Source organism: Haliotis rufescens, unplaced genomic scaffold (genome assembly GCF_023055435.1).
Source record: "Haliotis rufescens isolate VD_foot unplaced genomic scaffold, xgHalRufe1.0.p SCAF_19, whole genome shotgun sequence".
In the NCBI taxonomy this organism is placed as follows: domain Eukaryota; kingdom Metazoa; phylum Mollusca; class Gastropoda; order Lepetellida; family Haliotidae; genus Haliotis; species Haliotis rufescens.
Window position 1 is genome coordinate 20,799,771 of NW_025963879.1, and position 17,398 is coordinate 20,817,168.

Here is a 17,398-nt window from a genome sequence, read left to right on the forward strand (position 1 = left end):
ACCTCGGTTCATCTTTAGATTGAACATGGACCTCGTTACATCTTTAGAGGCAACATGGACCTCGGTTCATCTTTAGATTGAACATGGACCTCGCTATGTCTTTAGATTCAAGGTGGTCATCAATATACATCTTGTTCTATTTATGACTGTCATTTTGAACTTTATAACTCTGTTCTATCTTGTGATTCATCAGTGGCCTCATTGCATCTTTAGATTCAAGGTATACTTTTAGATGCCCAGAAGACTTCATGATCTCATAACCTCATGACCTCAGATCATGGATGGCTTTCTGACAACCTTTTAATTAATTAATTAAGTTGTAGACGACGTTTATCGCTTTGACAAAAAACATGACCACGGTTTGGTACTGACGAAACTTAAAACATTCGTTAATATTCAAGACAGACTTTCTACCAACCCAAGAGTAGTCTGCAGGTATACAAAGGTGTAGCAAACAATGACGTTCTACTTATTACAGGATTTATTTCCCAATAAGAATTGGTAATGACTGCCCCTTATCCAGGAACTTGCTGAGATCCATCTCCGTCAGCTGGTAGCCTCCTCCTTCCTTGGCCATGACCTCGTTGATCTGATGAAATAAGGAGTTGATGGGGATCAAACCTCCAAACAACAGAACCAACTGGCTGTCGATGACAAAGAAGGTAGGGTTGCCACCGCCACTCTTGCGTTCGTAGTAGTCGTGTCTGATGGAGGTGGGCAGAGGAACACGTAGCCCAGCGCTGAAGTAAGAGTAGTAGTAGAAATCGTCCACAAGAACCTTCTCCTCCTGGTATGTGCTCATGGCTGGAATGTGAATATTGTAAGGCACACGGAATTGGGTCAGGTTTCTGGGCATCACCTTAGAGAAGGAGATGGAGCTTGGGACATCACTGTCCAGTTCACCCACCAAGATGTGCTGACTAAACATTAAACTCAAGCTGTGACTGCGTATAGCAGTGGACGTGACGACACGGCGCTCAACTACGTTGTTGTTTTGATCAACAAACCTAACAGTTGAGTTGAGCTTGAAGCTGCTAAGCCGTGACCACAAAACGTGTCTTGGAGAAACCAGAGTTCCAGTATTTGCCCGGTTGCTGTTCCAGGGTGAGATGGAGGTCAGGTCAAGGCCATACGCCCAGCAGTCCTTGTTGCGGACGTACACCTTGTTAGCATGATCCTGTTTGGTGTACACCTTCTTGGCAAGAGCTACAGGGGTGTTTCTGGCCTTGGCTGCCTTCAGTCTGTCGTCGATTCCGTGGGTTATCGCACCATAGAGCCCAAGCTCAAAATGGGAAGGTGGGGGCTGGCTAGGATGTGTGACGTGGATCTTGTGGGTGCAGTTCTCCCCGTAGCCGGCGAGTTTGACTTCGTGCTCACAGTATGCAAGCATATACTCACATCTGTTCCAAAATAAAATATTCAAATGAAATGTATGAAATAATGTGAAATCATTCAAATCAAAACCATGTAATTAATATTGAAACCTAGCGGTAACAAGCTGGATATTAAATCTATGATGGCTGTCTTAATTCCAGATACGTATGCTGCAGACGAAGCTTGAATCATGATCGTGTCGCATTTGAGAGTTGAACAGACGGATTCTGGCACGGTTAAGGGAGACAATCCAATATCGTTACGTGGTAGTAGTAATGTGTTCTTTTTGAGCCAAATACTTACTCGCCGTGGTACTTTTTGCCATCATTGCCACAATAGATCTGTTTCTCGTTGACGTGGTATTGACAGGTACGTTTGTACAGTGAATGGCAATAAGCTGCAGTATGGTTTGTTGGAGCTCCACCTACAAGTGATTGCAGGGTTTATTTTCATGATCATGACATTAACTTTCTGCCTATCAAGATTATGTTCTTTGACAAAGTTGTTGGGAAATGTCTGGTGATGTTCACTCCATATTAGAGAGCTACAGCCTTTTGAAAGGGAAATACATTTTTTAAACCTCAAATGCATTAAAATGTGCATCAGGCTATCCCGATCAGTTTTGACAATTTGTTTGTTATGTGGACAGTTAGGTCGAAGTTCGATGATTTGTGAAGCCATATTGTCCTTATCGTCAAAAATAAAAAAATATCGAAACGTATTTTCTTACTTCGCCAACTTGACTTATTTCAGTCAATAAAAACCTTCGAAGTATGTCCATTTAGGAATCGAAGTGAGAACGATGACTTAGATTCTAAGATCGGCTTCAGAGCATACTTTATGCTTTAAGTCATTGTTACACATTGGCTATTCACGACAACTAGAGGGGACACGAGTGGCCCAGTCGTCTAAGGCGCCGCGATTCGCTGTGCAGGGTTGCGTCCCTTCGGTACGCCAGAAACCTATGATTGTGGGTTCGAATCCAGGTTCGCCCCGGTTATGTTTCTAGGTTTGTCAGCACCATACCCGTGCTCGAGGGTTTCACCGAAGTGGTAAACGTCTAAGACCTGAATCACTTCGGGCTTTCCTCCTACAGTAAGCTGACGCGCCGTGATATAACTGGAATACTGTTAAAAGCGGCGTTAAACCCAACTCACTCACTCACACACTACAACTAGAGGAAAATATGGTAGGCGATACCAAACTGAAACCTTCTTTGTATTCTTGATTAAATCTTTTCAATTAAAATTAGAAACAAATCAATTTACATTTTTTAACATACTGACTATTACCATATGTTGTTTTCTCAAGATTTTGGTAAATGTAAAAGCACAAGATAAGAGAGGTTAATCGTGACTAGATAAATATAAATAATTTCGTTAAAGAGGAGTGTACGTTCACAAACCTGACAGTGTTGCACAAATCACAACGAAAGCGACGACTACAAGAGACATCATCGTTAACAGTTCCCCCTCACTATCAGTTCCAGTCCAAGACACGACCTCCCTCTCGCTATCAGTTCCAGTCCAAGACACGATCGCTTATCCTGTGACGTTGCCCGACTTGGTTTTTATACTGGTGACACAGGTGTCAGCTTTCCCACTTTCAACTTCATTCCGACCTAGTTTTGCTGTTTCTTGAACAATATTTGCAAAGTCTAAAGGATATTTGCTGTGGAATATTTTTAGATAAACATAACTTTGAAGGTTATTTTAAATACGGAATAGTGCCAATCTTCCCTCTACTTATCAGATTCCGACCTAATTTTGCTGTTTCTTGAACTTGATTCGTAAAATGTACATTGCACTCACTCACTCACTTGGAATAATTTTGACCTGAAGGTACGTTTGTTTGTAAATGTATTTCATCCCAGGAACGTTCATACAGCAAATGTTTAGTTGTATGAAGTCGTACGCTGGGTTTGGCAATGTTCCTTATCACTGTGGGCGACATTTTGAGAATCTCCCCCTCGTGTCTTTTGATATGAAATATATCAACACGAGTTGATAAAAGTGGAAAAATTCCGAGGCTGGCCGAGGATTTTTGCCACTTTTATCAACGTGTGTTGATATATTTCATATCAAAAGACACGAGGGGGAGATTTTATTTATCATCCAACATCATTCTTCCAACTTTTTCACAGTTGGGTACATATTGTACCCATGCGGGACAGTACGGGACACACGGGACACACGGATTACTTCACATATTGAACCCATGTGGGAACAGTACGGGACACACGGATTACTTCACGTATTGAATCCACGCGGGAACAGTACTGGACACACGGATTACTTCACATATTGTACCCACGTGGGAACAGTACGGGACACACGGAATACTTCACATATTGTACCCATGTGGGAACAGTACGGGACACACGGATTACTTCACATATTGTACCCACGTGGGCTTAGCACTTGTTAAAATTTAGATCGGGTAGCTTAGTGGTTAAAGCGTTCGCTTGTCACTCCGAAGACCCGGGTTCGATTCCCGACATGGGTACAATGTGTGAAGCCCGTTTCTGGTGTCCCCCGCGGTGATATTGCTGGGATATTGTTAAAAGCGGCGTAAAACCATACTCACTCACTAAAATTTAGATCCATGGTCCACGGAAATGTAGCCCATTGAGATAACCTGGCAGGGCAAGTACCAGTTAATATGCATCTGCTTTGTTTATTCAAGTATACAAATATACATTTCATATTTAGCGTTAATGAATAAAAAGATCCCCTACACCATCCCACGCCCTAGGACAAATATACGACATCGTGGCTCATAAGTATTTATAATGTGTCTTATTCAAAAGAAGGTAAGTTTGTGAAAGGCATAGCCTGTTATCAGACTGAGGCTAAAACGTCACGGTGCCAAAAAACAAACCATATTCCGTTGGTGAAAAGGGCACAATGATTGTATACTATCGACAAAAAATAAGGAAACCAATTATTTGAACGTAGCTATCGTTGAGGTGAACATTTACAATGCCGTAGCAACAGTTTATCACAATGAAGTTTCACATCATACATTAACAGTTCGTGATGCACGTGCAAGATGTATACAGACAAACAAAACGTTTGACTCTGATACTCAGTTGGCAGAAAACGTTTTTGCAGACGTAGCGGCGAGCGGTATGCCAGGGCAACATTTTGCGTCCTGTCGTTGTTCCATTAGCTAGAAATATCGGCAGAAATTTGAACTGCAAGATGACAATTCCAGACCACATAATGCTCAGGTCGTCACCGATTATCTTGATGAATAAAACGTGCATATCTTACCCATAGCGAAGACGGATGGAGGGTATTAAATGTTTTGTAATGCTGTTGGGAATTACAGTTTGTCTACATATCACTCGGCTTTTCTTTGGTCTCAGGTACTACTTTTCATTCGTCCGTTCTTTCACGCTGTCACCCAGAAATGGATGATATTGAATCAGACGTCGCTTAATGCCAAATTAATAACTGCACCGCCCAGTGTCGGTATGCATGTCTGGCTTCAACTTGGTCATTTTCGAAAACTTTAAAATTGACTTACAGAGCTGCTGTAAATTGACGTCAACACGTGTGAATTTAATGAAAATTAATTAATTAAATGCAACACTACGTTTCTTACGTTTTGCGTGTTGTTTTTTGTATAAGTGTAAGTGTTCATTCCTTGATCCATGAGGTATTTGTTACTAAACGTGGTGACAATCGATAGAGTTACATCTCTATCTTCAGAAGCTCAGCACAACTTATCAAGAATGAAAGGATTTTTTATCTACGTCTTACCGAGAAAACAATCTGTGAAATACTGACTTTCTAGTCAAAAGTGTGTCCTCTTTCTGTTTGACGACCCATCCATCAGCAAAAGATGCTGCAGTCTTATGATTTCTTTGAACAAGAGTATAGTCTTGTTCTTACTTTGTGCACTCTCAATGGTTCCTGAAAGAGAGGCAACAACTCTTCCATATGAATGGTGTTATTTGGCCTTCGTTCATTCTTGTGACCATGGCTGCATCGATGTCTGTGTTTTGTCATTACCTCCATATGACATTGCTGTACATAATAGTCGAATCCACTGATTTTCTCGTGACATCCTATCAGATCATCTGCATTTCAGGCTATTAGATGGATGGTATATTTTCCCTTATCTAAAATTCTTAATAACTTTCACGCAATGGATGTAGTGATTTTCAGAATTAAAATGTTCATTACTGACCTTAGTATTCCAGATGGACTGTATTATTATGGTGACCTCATAAGATTCAATATGGAACTCATTAATTACATCTTCAGATTCACAGATTCACGATGGTCCTCATTACATCTGTATATTTAACGTGGTCAGCAATACATCTTTAGCCTGAACATGGACCTCGTTAGATATTTGAATTCAACATGGACCTCGTTTCATCTTCAGATATAACATGTACCTCACTATATCCTTAGATACGGATGGCCCTCAATACACCTTTAGATTCATTCAGAATAGACTTCTTTATAACTTCAGATCACAGTGGACATATTTGTGACTGTCTTTTCGAACTTCATAACTAACTCCATTCTATTTGTGAATACTCAGTGACCTCATTGCATCTTTTGATTTGAGTTATACTTTTAGATGCACTGAAGGCTTCATGATAACCTAAGGTCATGGCTGACTTTTTGATAATCGTTTGATTCTGGTAGTAGACGACGTTTATCATTTTGGTACAAAAAAAACACAAAAGCACGACCACGGTTTGGTGTTGACGAAACTTGAAACAGGATTCGAACCAGGATTCATTCATTCATTCAAGTGCATTAGATGAACTTCACTTCTCCTTAATATTCAAGAAGGACTTTCTACCACCCCGATTGTTCCCGCTGAAGAGTAATCGGCAGGTATACAAAGGTGTAGCAAACAATGACGTTCTACTTATGTCAGGATTTATTTCCCAATAAGAAATGGTAATGACTGCCCCTTATCCAGGAACTTGCTGAGATCCATCTCCGTCAGCTGGTAGCCTCCTCCTTCCTTGGCCATGATCTCGTTGATCTGATCAAAGTAATGGTTAATGGACGTCCCACCTCCAGCACCGCCTGTCGTGAACACAAACAACAGAACCAACTGGTTGTCGATGATGAAGAAGGTAGGGTTGCCACTGTCACCACCGATCTTGCGTTCGTAGTAGTCGTGTCGGATGGAGGTGGTCAGAGGAACACGTAGCCCGGCGTTGACGGCGGAGTAGTAGTAGAAGTCGTCCACAAGAGCCTTCTCCTCCTGGTCTGTGCTCATGGCCGGTATGTGCATAGTGTAAGGCACACGGAAGGTGGTCAGGTTTCTGGGCATCACTTTAGAGAAGGAGATGGAGCTGGGGACATCACTGTCCAGTTCACCCACCACGATGTCCTGACCAAAGATTCCGTGGAGGTTGGGTCCGGATACAGTCTTGGACTTGACGACACGGCGCTCAACTACGTTGTTGTCTTGATCAACAAACCGGATAGTGGAGTTGAGCTTGATGCTGTAGTGCCTAGCCCACAGGGCGTGTCTTGGAGAAACCAGAGTCCCGGCCTTCCTGTTGGCCAGGTTGCTGTTCCAGGGTGAGATGGAGGTCAGGTCAAGGCCATACGCCCAGCAGTCCTTGTTGCGGACATACACCTTGTTAGCATGGTCCTGTTTGGTGTACACCTTCTTGGCAAGAGCTACAGAGATGTTTCTGGCCTTGATTGCCTTCAGTCTGTCGTCGATTCCGTGGGTTATCGCACCATAGAGCCCAAGCTCAAAATGGGAAGGTGGAGGCTGGGTTGGACGTGTGACGTGGATCGTGTGGGTGCAGTTCTCACCGTAGCCGACCACGGTGACGTGGTGCTCACAGTTGGCAAGTAGATACTCACATCTGTTACCAAATATTATATTGAAATAAAATGTATGAAATCATTCAAATCATATACATGTAATAATATATTGAAATCTTGCGATAAGAAGTTTGATTTCAAATCTGCGATGGCTATGAGATACTTATGCTGCAAACAAAGCTAGAATCATGAACGTGGCGTATAAGAGAATTGAACCTACGGATTCTGGCACGCTAAAGGAAGACAACCCAATGCAATTACGTGGTTGTAATTATGTATTTTTTAATGAGCCAAATACTTACAAGCCATGGTACTTTTTGCCATCATTGCCACAATAGATCCGTTTCTCGTTGACATGCGATTGACAGGTACGGTTGTACGTTGTATGGCAATAAGCTGCAGTATGGTTTGTTGGAGCGCTATCTACAAGTGATTGCATGGTTTCTATACTCATTAGCAGTTGTTATTATGTTAATCATATTATAACACATAACTCGAAACCCCTGTCTTTTTCTTGACAATTGAAAATATCTTGGTGTTTGAGTAAGCTGAGAAGATTTGTTTACATAAATTCTGTAGATGTTGTCGAGATTTACTTTTCCAATCTTTATTCAAGCAATTAAGAAGCCACGGTCCTATAGAACTAATGGCAGAGGAGTTGCACACAATTTTAAATATATTTTACAAATTTGGTTCTCTATAACAATGGTTCCAATTTTGCATTATTGTGCTATCTAGGCCGTTTTACAAATGTCGGAATTTCAGAACGTTCATTAAAGTAGTATACAGGAATATATAAATTAAAAATATAACCAATTTACATTTCTGCCTATCAATTTTATGTTCTGTGCCAAAGTCGTAGTGAAATGTCTGGTGATTTTATTTCCATATGAGAGAAGTTTGAAAGAGAAATACATGTTTTAACCTTAATACCCATTGAAATGGCATCGGGCTATCGCAATCAGTTTGGACAATTGTACAAAGTTAGGTCGAAGATCGATCATTTGTAAAGCCATGTTGTCCTTATCGTCAAACTTATTTTAAACTTTGGAACCGTATTTTTTCTTGCAGTGTCATCTTGATTAATTTCAGTAATGAAACACCTCCGAAGTAGGTTGATCTTGAGAACAGAAGAAACCCTTTGATTTCTCATAACAAATACGTCTTTTATACATATTTTAGAATTTTGTTTAAAAAAACTCACTTTTTTTTAGCAGCGACTCTACGGATTTAGTTTTATTTAAGAAAGATGATTTAGATTCTATGATCGGCTTCAAAGCACACTTTGTGAGTCATCGTTATATGTAGGCTGTAACTACGACAACTAGAGGTGACCAGTGAAGATCCGGGGTAGAATAGGTCTTCACCAACCCATGCTTGTCGTAAAAGGTGACTATGCTTGTCGTAAAAGGAGACTAACGGTTGATGCATGTCCTCGTATCCCAATCACTGGATTGTCTGGATTGTCCAGACAACCAGATATGGTAGCCGATGCCAAACTGACACCTTTATTGTATTCTTGATTAAATCTAACAAACCAAAATAAGATACAAAATTTACAGCTTTCATATTTTTACCATTACCGAATGCTATTTTCACATGTTTTGTCTAAATACAAAAGCATCTCATTTGGTCCACTTTATATCTTAGACACTAGACTAGATGAATAAAAATACTTTCGTTAAAGAGGATTGTAGGTTCACAAACCTGATAGCGTTGCACAAATCACAACAAAGGCGACGACTACAAGAGACATCATCGTTAACAGTTCCCCTCACTATCAGTTCCAGTCCAAGGCACGACCGCTTGTCCTCTGACGTGGCCTGAACCGACTTGGTTTTTATACTGCTGTCCACATTTAGTGACACAGGTGACAGTTTTCCCACTTTCAACTACATTCCGCTTTTGCTACTTTTGCTGATTAGGGTTAGGGTTAGGGTTAGGGGGTTAGGGTTACTTTTGCTGATTCTTAAGCAATATTCGCAAAGTGTACCGGGCATTCCCTGTGGAATATTTTTGAGTAAGCATAACTTTATGAATATAAGTACAGTCTAGTTTTTTGTCTTTAATTATAGTTCCATCCACATTTGGTGGCACTGGTGCCAGTTGTCCAACTTCTTATCAGATTCCGACCTACTTTTGGTGTTTCTTGAACGTGATTCTTGAAATGTACATGGCTTCATTTGTGGAATAATATAACTTTGAAGGTGTATTTAAGTACAGTCTAGTTTTTGTCTTTTATTATAATTCTGTCCACATTTGGTGGCACTGGTGCCACTTCTTATCAGATTCCGACCTACTTTGGGTGTTTCTTGAACGTGATTCTTGAAATGTAATGGCTTTATTTGTGAATTTTTTTTAAGTAGAGATAATTTGAAATTGTATTAAAATGCCGTACAGTTTCGGCTTGTATCGTGCTGTCCAACTTTGGTGGCACACGTGCCAATCTTCCCACCCCAGTCAGACTCTGACCTACCTGTTGTTTCTTGGACAATAACATTGACAGAACATTCACTGTGGAATGAGGCGGTGCGGTGGCCTGGTGGTTAAAGCGTGTGTCCGTCACGCCGAAGCCCCGGGTTCTGTTCCCCACATTTGTACAAAGTGTGCAGCCCAATTCTGATTTCTCCCATCGTGGTATTTATGGAATATTGCTGAAAGCTTCGTGAAACCTCACTCACTCAATCGCTCGCTCACTCACTCACTCACTCACTCACTCACTCGCTCATGTTTTAACCACTAGCCTGCCCCACCACCTCACAAAGTGAAGAAGGGAATCAAGGAAATAGAACCCACAATCATAGGTTTCTGGCGCGCCCAATGGACGCAACCCTGCACAGCGAATCGCGGCGCCTTAGACGACTGGGCCACCCGTGCCCCCTCACAAAGTGAAGAAGGGAATCAAGGAAGTAGAGAGTGAATGAAAGTGGAATAGCCGTAGATGGCAACATGACAACAATGGTGAGGTATATTGAGGCTTGGACCAAGGTTCATTATTGTTTATAGCGAGTCTTATGTCAATAAAAACTCATTGTGAGAAAGGCAAAGCCTGTTGTCAGACTGAGGGTAAAACGTCACCGTGAGTAAGCATATTTGCTGGATTATTAGATAGTATATGTGTAAATATAGTTTGCTTTAAATGATATAATGATATTTCTATAAAATAGGTATTCACCATCCTATAACAACTTCAAGATCACTGTATTTACAATGAAAAGATAAACGTTTACATTTCATGCAACCGTCAAATATGACAGATGACATCAAGATACTTTGTACCAATAATGTCAATGATTTCTTTTGTGACCATGCAACCATTGCCACTCTATAAAATGTAAACACCAGTCCAAATTTTGTATCGAGTTACCTGTGTGCGACTCTTCAAGGACGTCACTATTTATATCCTCCATGAACCGAACGTTCAGCGTCATGCAGGTGTGTGTGAGACTCACGTGACAGTGGCGGTAACATTGAGTGAACAGCAGAACATCTATTAGTGTTTATTTCACAAATTCGGATATGAATGTGTTGTTTGTTGCGCATTTTTTAAAGTAAATGACGCCAAGCGCTTCCTATTAGTGACCAAAACACATGGTTTGAAAACATTGGACGAAATTGGTAAAACAGTATCTCACACACAGAACTAAGATATATATATACTGTTTTGCCCACTATGGATGCGATGTTTTTATTTGCTGTTTTTATTCAATTGGAAACTATCCACGGATAATAATGTGAGTTACCGTATTTGCTAGATTATTGTAAATATTGTAAATATTTGAGACTATTCATCATGCTCCAATCCTGTTTTTAGATAACAGTAGCTGCAACACAAAGTGGTTTGAAAACCATTAATTAACATCCAAATATGAATCCCCAAATATGTATTTGATTTATGCGGCAGGAGTCGCCTTAGTTTTAGTATTTTAAAAATGTTTTACAAAACAGGTACTCATCATCATATTGCTATTTAAGATCTTTGTACTTATAATGACATTTTGCCCTATTAGCCATCTAATATCTTAGATGAAGTCAAGATACTTTGTTCTCACGGCTTACACAATGAGCATGAGAGACGCGCTGTCTTTTAATGTTTGACAAGTTAAAAAGCCAACATATTTACTCTGCAAAAAAAAAAAAACCGCAAAAATTGTAAAATCGTAAATATCTGACAAAGCGTTGCCGACAACCAGACGAAACAAAACCAAACTGAATTGTTTCTGCATGAATTGGGCTTGATTTGTGTGGAAAGAATGGGGTACTGCAGAAATTTGGTGAAAAGATCGCAACCATTACAATCTTACAGCTAGTGAACAGCGAAAATATGCCACGACTGACGGAAGCCCAACGCAACAACGCCATCGGCCGACTGCAAATAGGGGAGAATCATCTTCAGCTATAGCCAGGTTTTTCCACATAGCACCAAAAACTATTACAAGACTGTGGAACCGATATCAGACATGCGGGACAACACGTGACCTTCCCAGATCCGGTCGACCACGTATCACAACAGGAGCACAGGACATATTCGTCACTTACGTCACATACTGACAGAACCACCACGGCCACCTCCACAACTATGCGTTGTCCCCTGCCATGATTGCGTAGGATATCAGCTCAGACAGTGAGGAACTGTTTACGCGCTGGAGGTAATCGCGCCAGACGACAAGTGCGAGGTGTCATTTTGACGGATCTGCATCGTCGGCTGCGACGTCAGTGGTGTCAAGTTCACAGAGCATGGCCACAACTGTGATGGAGACAAGTTTGGTTTAATGACGAGTAACGTGTTATGCTTCGCCGTGCGGATGGTAGACGTCGTGTTTACAGGCGTCGCGGGGACGTTATGCAAGAAACTGCATACAGGAAGTGGACAGAATTGGTGGTGGTAGTGTGATGATGTGGTAGCCATCTCCTACACTTGTAGAACAGACTTGGTGCAAGTTCTGGGGAATGTAAAAAAACAATGTTACACGGATGCGATTCTTCGGTCACGCGTCCTTCCCATTATGCAATAAGCGAACATCATTTTCCAAAAGGACAAAGTACGAACTCACACGGCAGGACTGACAACAGCCTCGTCCTGACATGGCCCTTCAGGCCTCTAGATTTAAACCCAATCAAACATTTATGGAATGCACTGAATCAATGATTGCGAGCACTTCAGCAGCAACCACAAAAACTCTTACAGTTGGCACAAGCACTGCAGGCAGATTGGGTGAACATTCTCCAGGCCACAATTCGGGATCTGATTGCTTTCATGGGAAAACGATGCCAGTCAGTTTTGGACTCTTAAGAGTGGCCTTACAAGATATTGAGAACATATGACCTTTACCTTGATCATCTACTGTTTCATGTGTGCCATATGGAAGCTGGGTCAATGACATTGATGTGTGCCAATTTTCAAACATCGATTACCGTCTGTTGATTATTTATATTTAAAATATACATCTAAAATCACTTTTACGTTTCTTTTTTTACAGAGTACAATGCTTTCAGGACACTCATTTCACTCAAGAATTGGAAAATAAGATAAGAAAAGAATGGGGATCTCAACATTGTACATTTTGTTCTCACAAGAGCAATGCTAGAGGGGTTTGCATACTTTTTTAAAACAACTTTGAATTCAAGATAGTTGATGAAATACATGATAAAAAAGCAGGAAATATCTTTGCTTACAACTATGTATCGAGGAAAAGACTTTCACGATTATCTCATTATGTGGTCCAAATAACGGCTCCTCGGAATTTATTTAATTATTTTCTTCTGCATGATCAGTTATATATTAATGAAACAAATTAAATAATCAAAGAAACTATAGATCAATAAAAATAACTTTTGATGTAGAGGGAAGACTCATGCTTGATATTGATGATCAGTTTCTTTTTTAGAACAAAGGTCTTCTTATGATAAGAGGTTACTCTATTAAATATTCAACTTCTAAGAAAAAAAGAAAGAGAAAAAAATCTAATTGACAATATTAATGAAATGGAATTCGATATCAATACAAGATATAAAAGCTGAGATAATAAACAAAATAAAAGACGCTAAACAAGCAATAATTAACATAAACAAATATAAAAAAGAAAGCTAGTCTGAAATTGATCTGAAAAAAAGTAAAAAAGCCAACAAAATATTTTCTAACGCTTGAAAAACAAAACTTTCTAAACAAGATTAGAAAATGAGCATAAAGAAATTATAACTACAAAAAGTGATCTAATCAATGAAACAAAAACTAAAAAGATATACAAATAAACGCCCAGCCAAAAAAAATGAATATCTCCACTTTATTCAAAGGATTCCAGATACCAAAACTAATTGAGAAACAAAAGCTCAACTTCGAAGGCAAACTGATTAGGCAAGTATTTAGTGATGAAGTAGTAAAAAGTTCTGGTCCTCCAAGATTTACAGTTGAATTTTATATCTTTTTCTGGATTGATACTCAATAGTTTCTACTTCGATCCATAAATCATGGCTGTCAAAAAGGAGAATTGTCAGTTTGCCAAAAACATGGTAGTATTACATTCATATCTAAACCCAACAATTTCTATCAAACTGGAGACCATTATATTTCCTTAACGTCTCGTACAAAATTGGCTCTGCAACAATGGCAAATAGACAAATATCTTCCTAATTTGTGCAGAAATGTTATCAATAATTATCAAGAACTGTCCCAAAATACAAGGCATAGCAATTGTGAAAACAGATTATCGGGTGTCCCAATTCGCGGATGACACCTCTCTTATATTTGACGGTACAGAACTCTGTCTTAAGAAAACCCTAGAAACACTTTATAAATATGCATCCTTCTCTGGCTGAACTATAAATACCAGTAAAACTCAAGTAATTTGGATTGGATATCAAATGGAACAAAAAAAGTTACTCTGTCAAAAATGGAATTTGAATTGGACACAAACATAATTTATAATTATGCGAATAACATTTTCCCATAACTTAACAGAAGTGGTTGAAAGAAAATACAAGGCTCATGTAAGAAAATACCCAAGTATGTTCCAAGTTTCCAAAACATCCTTCCAAAATAAACTCATGGCATTTGGAGCAATAACAACGTCAACATAGGAGGCATCTGCCAACCATAATCTCTCTCTCTATTTGGAATACAACAAGAAACTAAATCAATCCATTTTGAGTGATTACCATATAATCTTCTGCTCCATGAAAGTTTTTGTGCTGCAATCACATCCTTTATAATTGGCATGGTAATTCCGCCATGTTTTTGGGGTTGAGACATTATTTGTCTTTTCACTTTAACCGTTTTTTCCTTCCATACACATTTAAAACATCTTTTCTGAAAAGTATCTATCGCATCTGTAGAAGTAAACATGGTAGCCGATACCAAACTGACACCTTTTTATTCTTGATTAAATCTCATCAACCAGAATAATACACAACACAATTTACAGTGTTCATGCACTTACCATAAGGGTATGCTTTTTTAGCATGTTTTGTCTAAATACAAAAACATCTAATTTGGTCCACATTTTATCATAGCCCCTTCACACTACTGATAACGATAAGAGAGGTTAATCGTGACTAGATAAATACAAAAATATTTCGTTGAAGAGGTTCACAAACCCGACAACGTTGCACAAATGACAACGAAGGCGACGACTACAAGAGACATCATCGTTAACAGATCCAGTCCAAGACACGACCGCTTCTCCTCTGGCGTGGCCCGAACTGTTTTGGTTTTTATACGGCTGTCCGCATTTGGTGCCCCAGGTATCAGTTTTCCCACTTACAGCTACATTCCGACCTAATTTTGCTGTTTCTTGAACGATACTCGCAAAGCGCACGTGACATTCGCTGTGGAATATTTTTATGAAAATGTATTTAACATGCCGTACAGTTTCGGTTTGTATACTACTGTTCACATTTATTGGCGCCGGGGTCAATCCACGCCCTATTAATCATACAGGGGCGGTGGGTAGCTTCGTGGTTAAGGCGTTCGCTCGTCACGCCGATGACCCGGGTATGACTCCGCCGTGATATTGCTAAATAGCGGCGTAAAATACAACTCACTCACTCACTACTTATCATACTCTGATCTACTTTTGTTGTTTCCTTGAACATTTTTCGGTACAGGTACAGAACATTCACGGAAGAATAACTTTGACCGTTGGCTGAAGATAAGTTTGTCTGTAAATTTTTGGGGCACGGGTGGCCCAGTCGTCTAAGGCGCAGCGATTCGCTGTGCAGAGTTGCGTCCCTTGGGCACGCCAGAAACCTATGATTGTGGGTTCGAATCCCGGTTCGCCCCAATTATGTTTCTAGGTTTGTCAGCACCATATCCGTGCTCGTGGGTTTCACCGAATCGGTAAAGGTCTGAAACCTGCATCACTTCGGGCTTTCCTCCAACATTAAGCTCACACGCCGCGATATGACTGGAATACTGTTAAAAGCGGCATTAAACCCAACTCACTCACTCACTCACATGTATTTCTTCATTTAAACGTGCTTACAACCAATTTCCATGTTTAGCGAGTGAGCAGTATGCTGGTTTTTAGCAATGTTCCTTATAACGGTGAGGAACATCAGCAATTGACTTCCATGTGGGGAATCGAACCCGGGTCCTCAGCGTGATGAGTCAATGCTTTAACCAGAAGGCTACCCAACCACCTCGTGGAGAACAAGAAAGGGATATACTGACTAAGGAAATATTGCGTAAATGAAGGAACACCGTAGTAGCAACATGACAACAATGACGAAGTGTTAGGAGTCCTGGGCCAGAAAAAACAAGGGTTGATAGTGTGAGCACCAAGATATGCATACCGTTGAGAAGACCGAGTTCAGAGGGAAGTGCACAGGGGAGTGCGTCGGGCATAACACCGCTTTGAACAATAAAGCAGTAATGACATGTCAGCCTGTAGACTAGGTTCTGTTTTTTACTGCCACTAGCCTACTGACTCTCAGTGCATGGTGGCTTTGACGACGAGAACTTTGTCGGCTTGATATTGAAAAGCCCAAAGCGACTCAGGTCTTCCCTTCTGCGGAATCTTTTAGCAATAATCCAGCAATATCACAGCGGGGGACACCAGAAATGGGCTTCACACATTGTACCCATGTCGGGAATCGAACCCGGGTCTTCGGCGTGACAAGCGAACGCTTTAACCACTACCTGACCGTCCCCTGCGGAATCAGAACCTGGCCATGTTCAGTGGCTTCAGATGATGAGTTTGTGCTGTTGGTCACATTCGTCAAGTACTTACATGAAGCATGTGGTTAGGGCGACATGACGTTCCATGGGGAGTGCGTCGGGCATAACGCCGCGTTGAACAGTATACCAGCTAATAATGATATTCCAGCTTGTGAGTGAGCATTGTTTTACGCCGCTTTAGCAATATTCCGGCAATATCATGGTTGGGGAGACCACAAATGGGCTTCACATATTGTACCCATGTAGGGAATTGAACAAAGGTCTTCGGCGTGACGAGCGAACGCTTAAACCACTAGACTACTGCACCGCCCGTTTCAGCTTGCAGACAAGATTCTGTTGTCGAATGGTACTTGACTACTGGCTCTCAGTGCATGGTGTCTTTGACCACGAGAACCTTGATACTGAAAAGTGCAAGGTAACACAAGTCTTCCGTCGTGCGGAATCAGAACCTTGCCACGTTTTTGCTATTTGGTCACAAAAGTAAAGGGCGGGGGCACGGGTGGCCCAGTCGCGCCGCAAATCGCTGTGCACAGTTGCGTCCCTTGGGCACGCCAGAAACCTATGATTGTGGGTTCGAATCTCGATTCGCCCAGATAATGTTGCCAGGTTTGTCATCAGTCTAGCAATGTTGGCCAGGACTATAGTGCCAAGACATGTGTTGTGATTAGTCCAATCTTAAGACTAAGCTATTGAAACTGACAAAGTTGCCACTGTAATAACTAGTGCTCTTATTGTGCCCTTGACCCCCCCACCCCCTTGACATATGCATTCGATCATTTTATAGGTGATGGGTTTACAAACGGGTCAAATATAACTACATCATAACTACCTCATTTGTTTATACATACTCACAACCAAACGAAACACAAAAAATACAAACTAATAGAGAGAAGTATGCAGGTTAAGAAGAGATGTTTCCAATGTGTACAATTAATGACAAAAGTAAATATCAGTCAAGTGTTACCATAGTGTCTTTATTCTTATCACGAAATACTGCACGTGATTTTCAAACATTACGTGCTAATCCTGC

The 17,398-nt window shown here is 40.6% G+C and overlaps 2 protein-coding genes across 2 annotated transcripts; both read right to left on the minus strand.

The window, feature by feature from the left end:
- Positions 1-463: 463 nt before the first annotated feature.
- Positions 464-2,963, minus strand: LOC124112829. The gene is made up of 3 exons (XM_046472990.2): positions 2,780-2,963; positions 1,678-1,798; positions 464-1,400 (listed from the first exon to the last, which is right to left on the minus strand). The coding sequence occupies exons 1-3, from the start codon at positions 2,829-2,831 to the stop codon at positions 482-484; spliced, it is 1,092 nt and encodes a 363-aa protein (XP_046328946.1). The 5' UTR covers positions 2,832-2,963; the 3' UTR covers positions 464-481.
- Positions 2,964-6,264: 3,301 nt separating this feature from the next.
- Positions 6,265-9,010, minus strand: LOC124112828. The gene is made up of 3 exons (XM_046472989.2): positions 8,901-9,010; positions 7,496-7,616; positions 6,265-7,234 (listed from the first exon to the last, which is right to left on the minus strand). Exons 1-3 carry the CDS (start codon positions 8,950-8,952, stop codon positions 6,283-6,285), a joined length of 1,125 nt encoding a protein of 374 aa, XP_046328945.2. The 5' UTR covers positions 8,953-9,010; the 3' UTR covers positions 6,265-6,282.
- Positions 9,011-17,398: the final 8,388 nt, after the last annotated feature.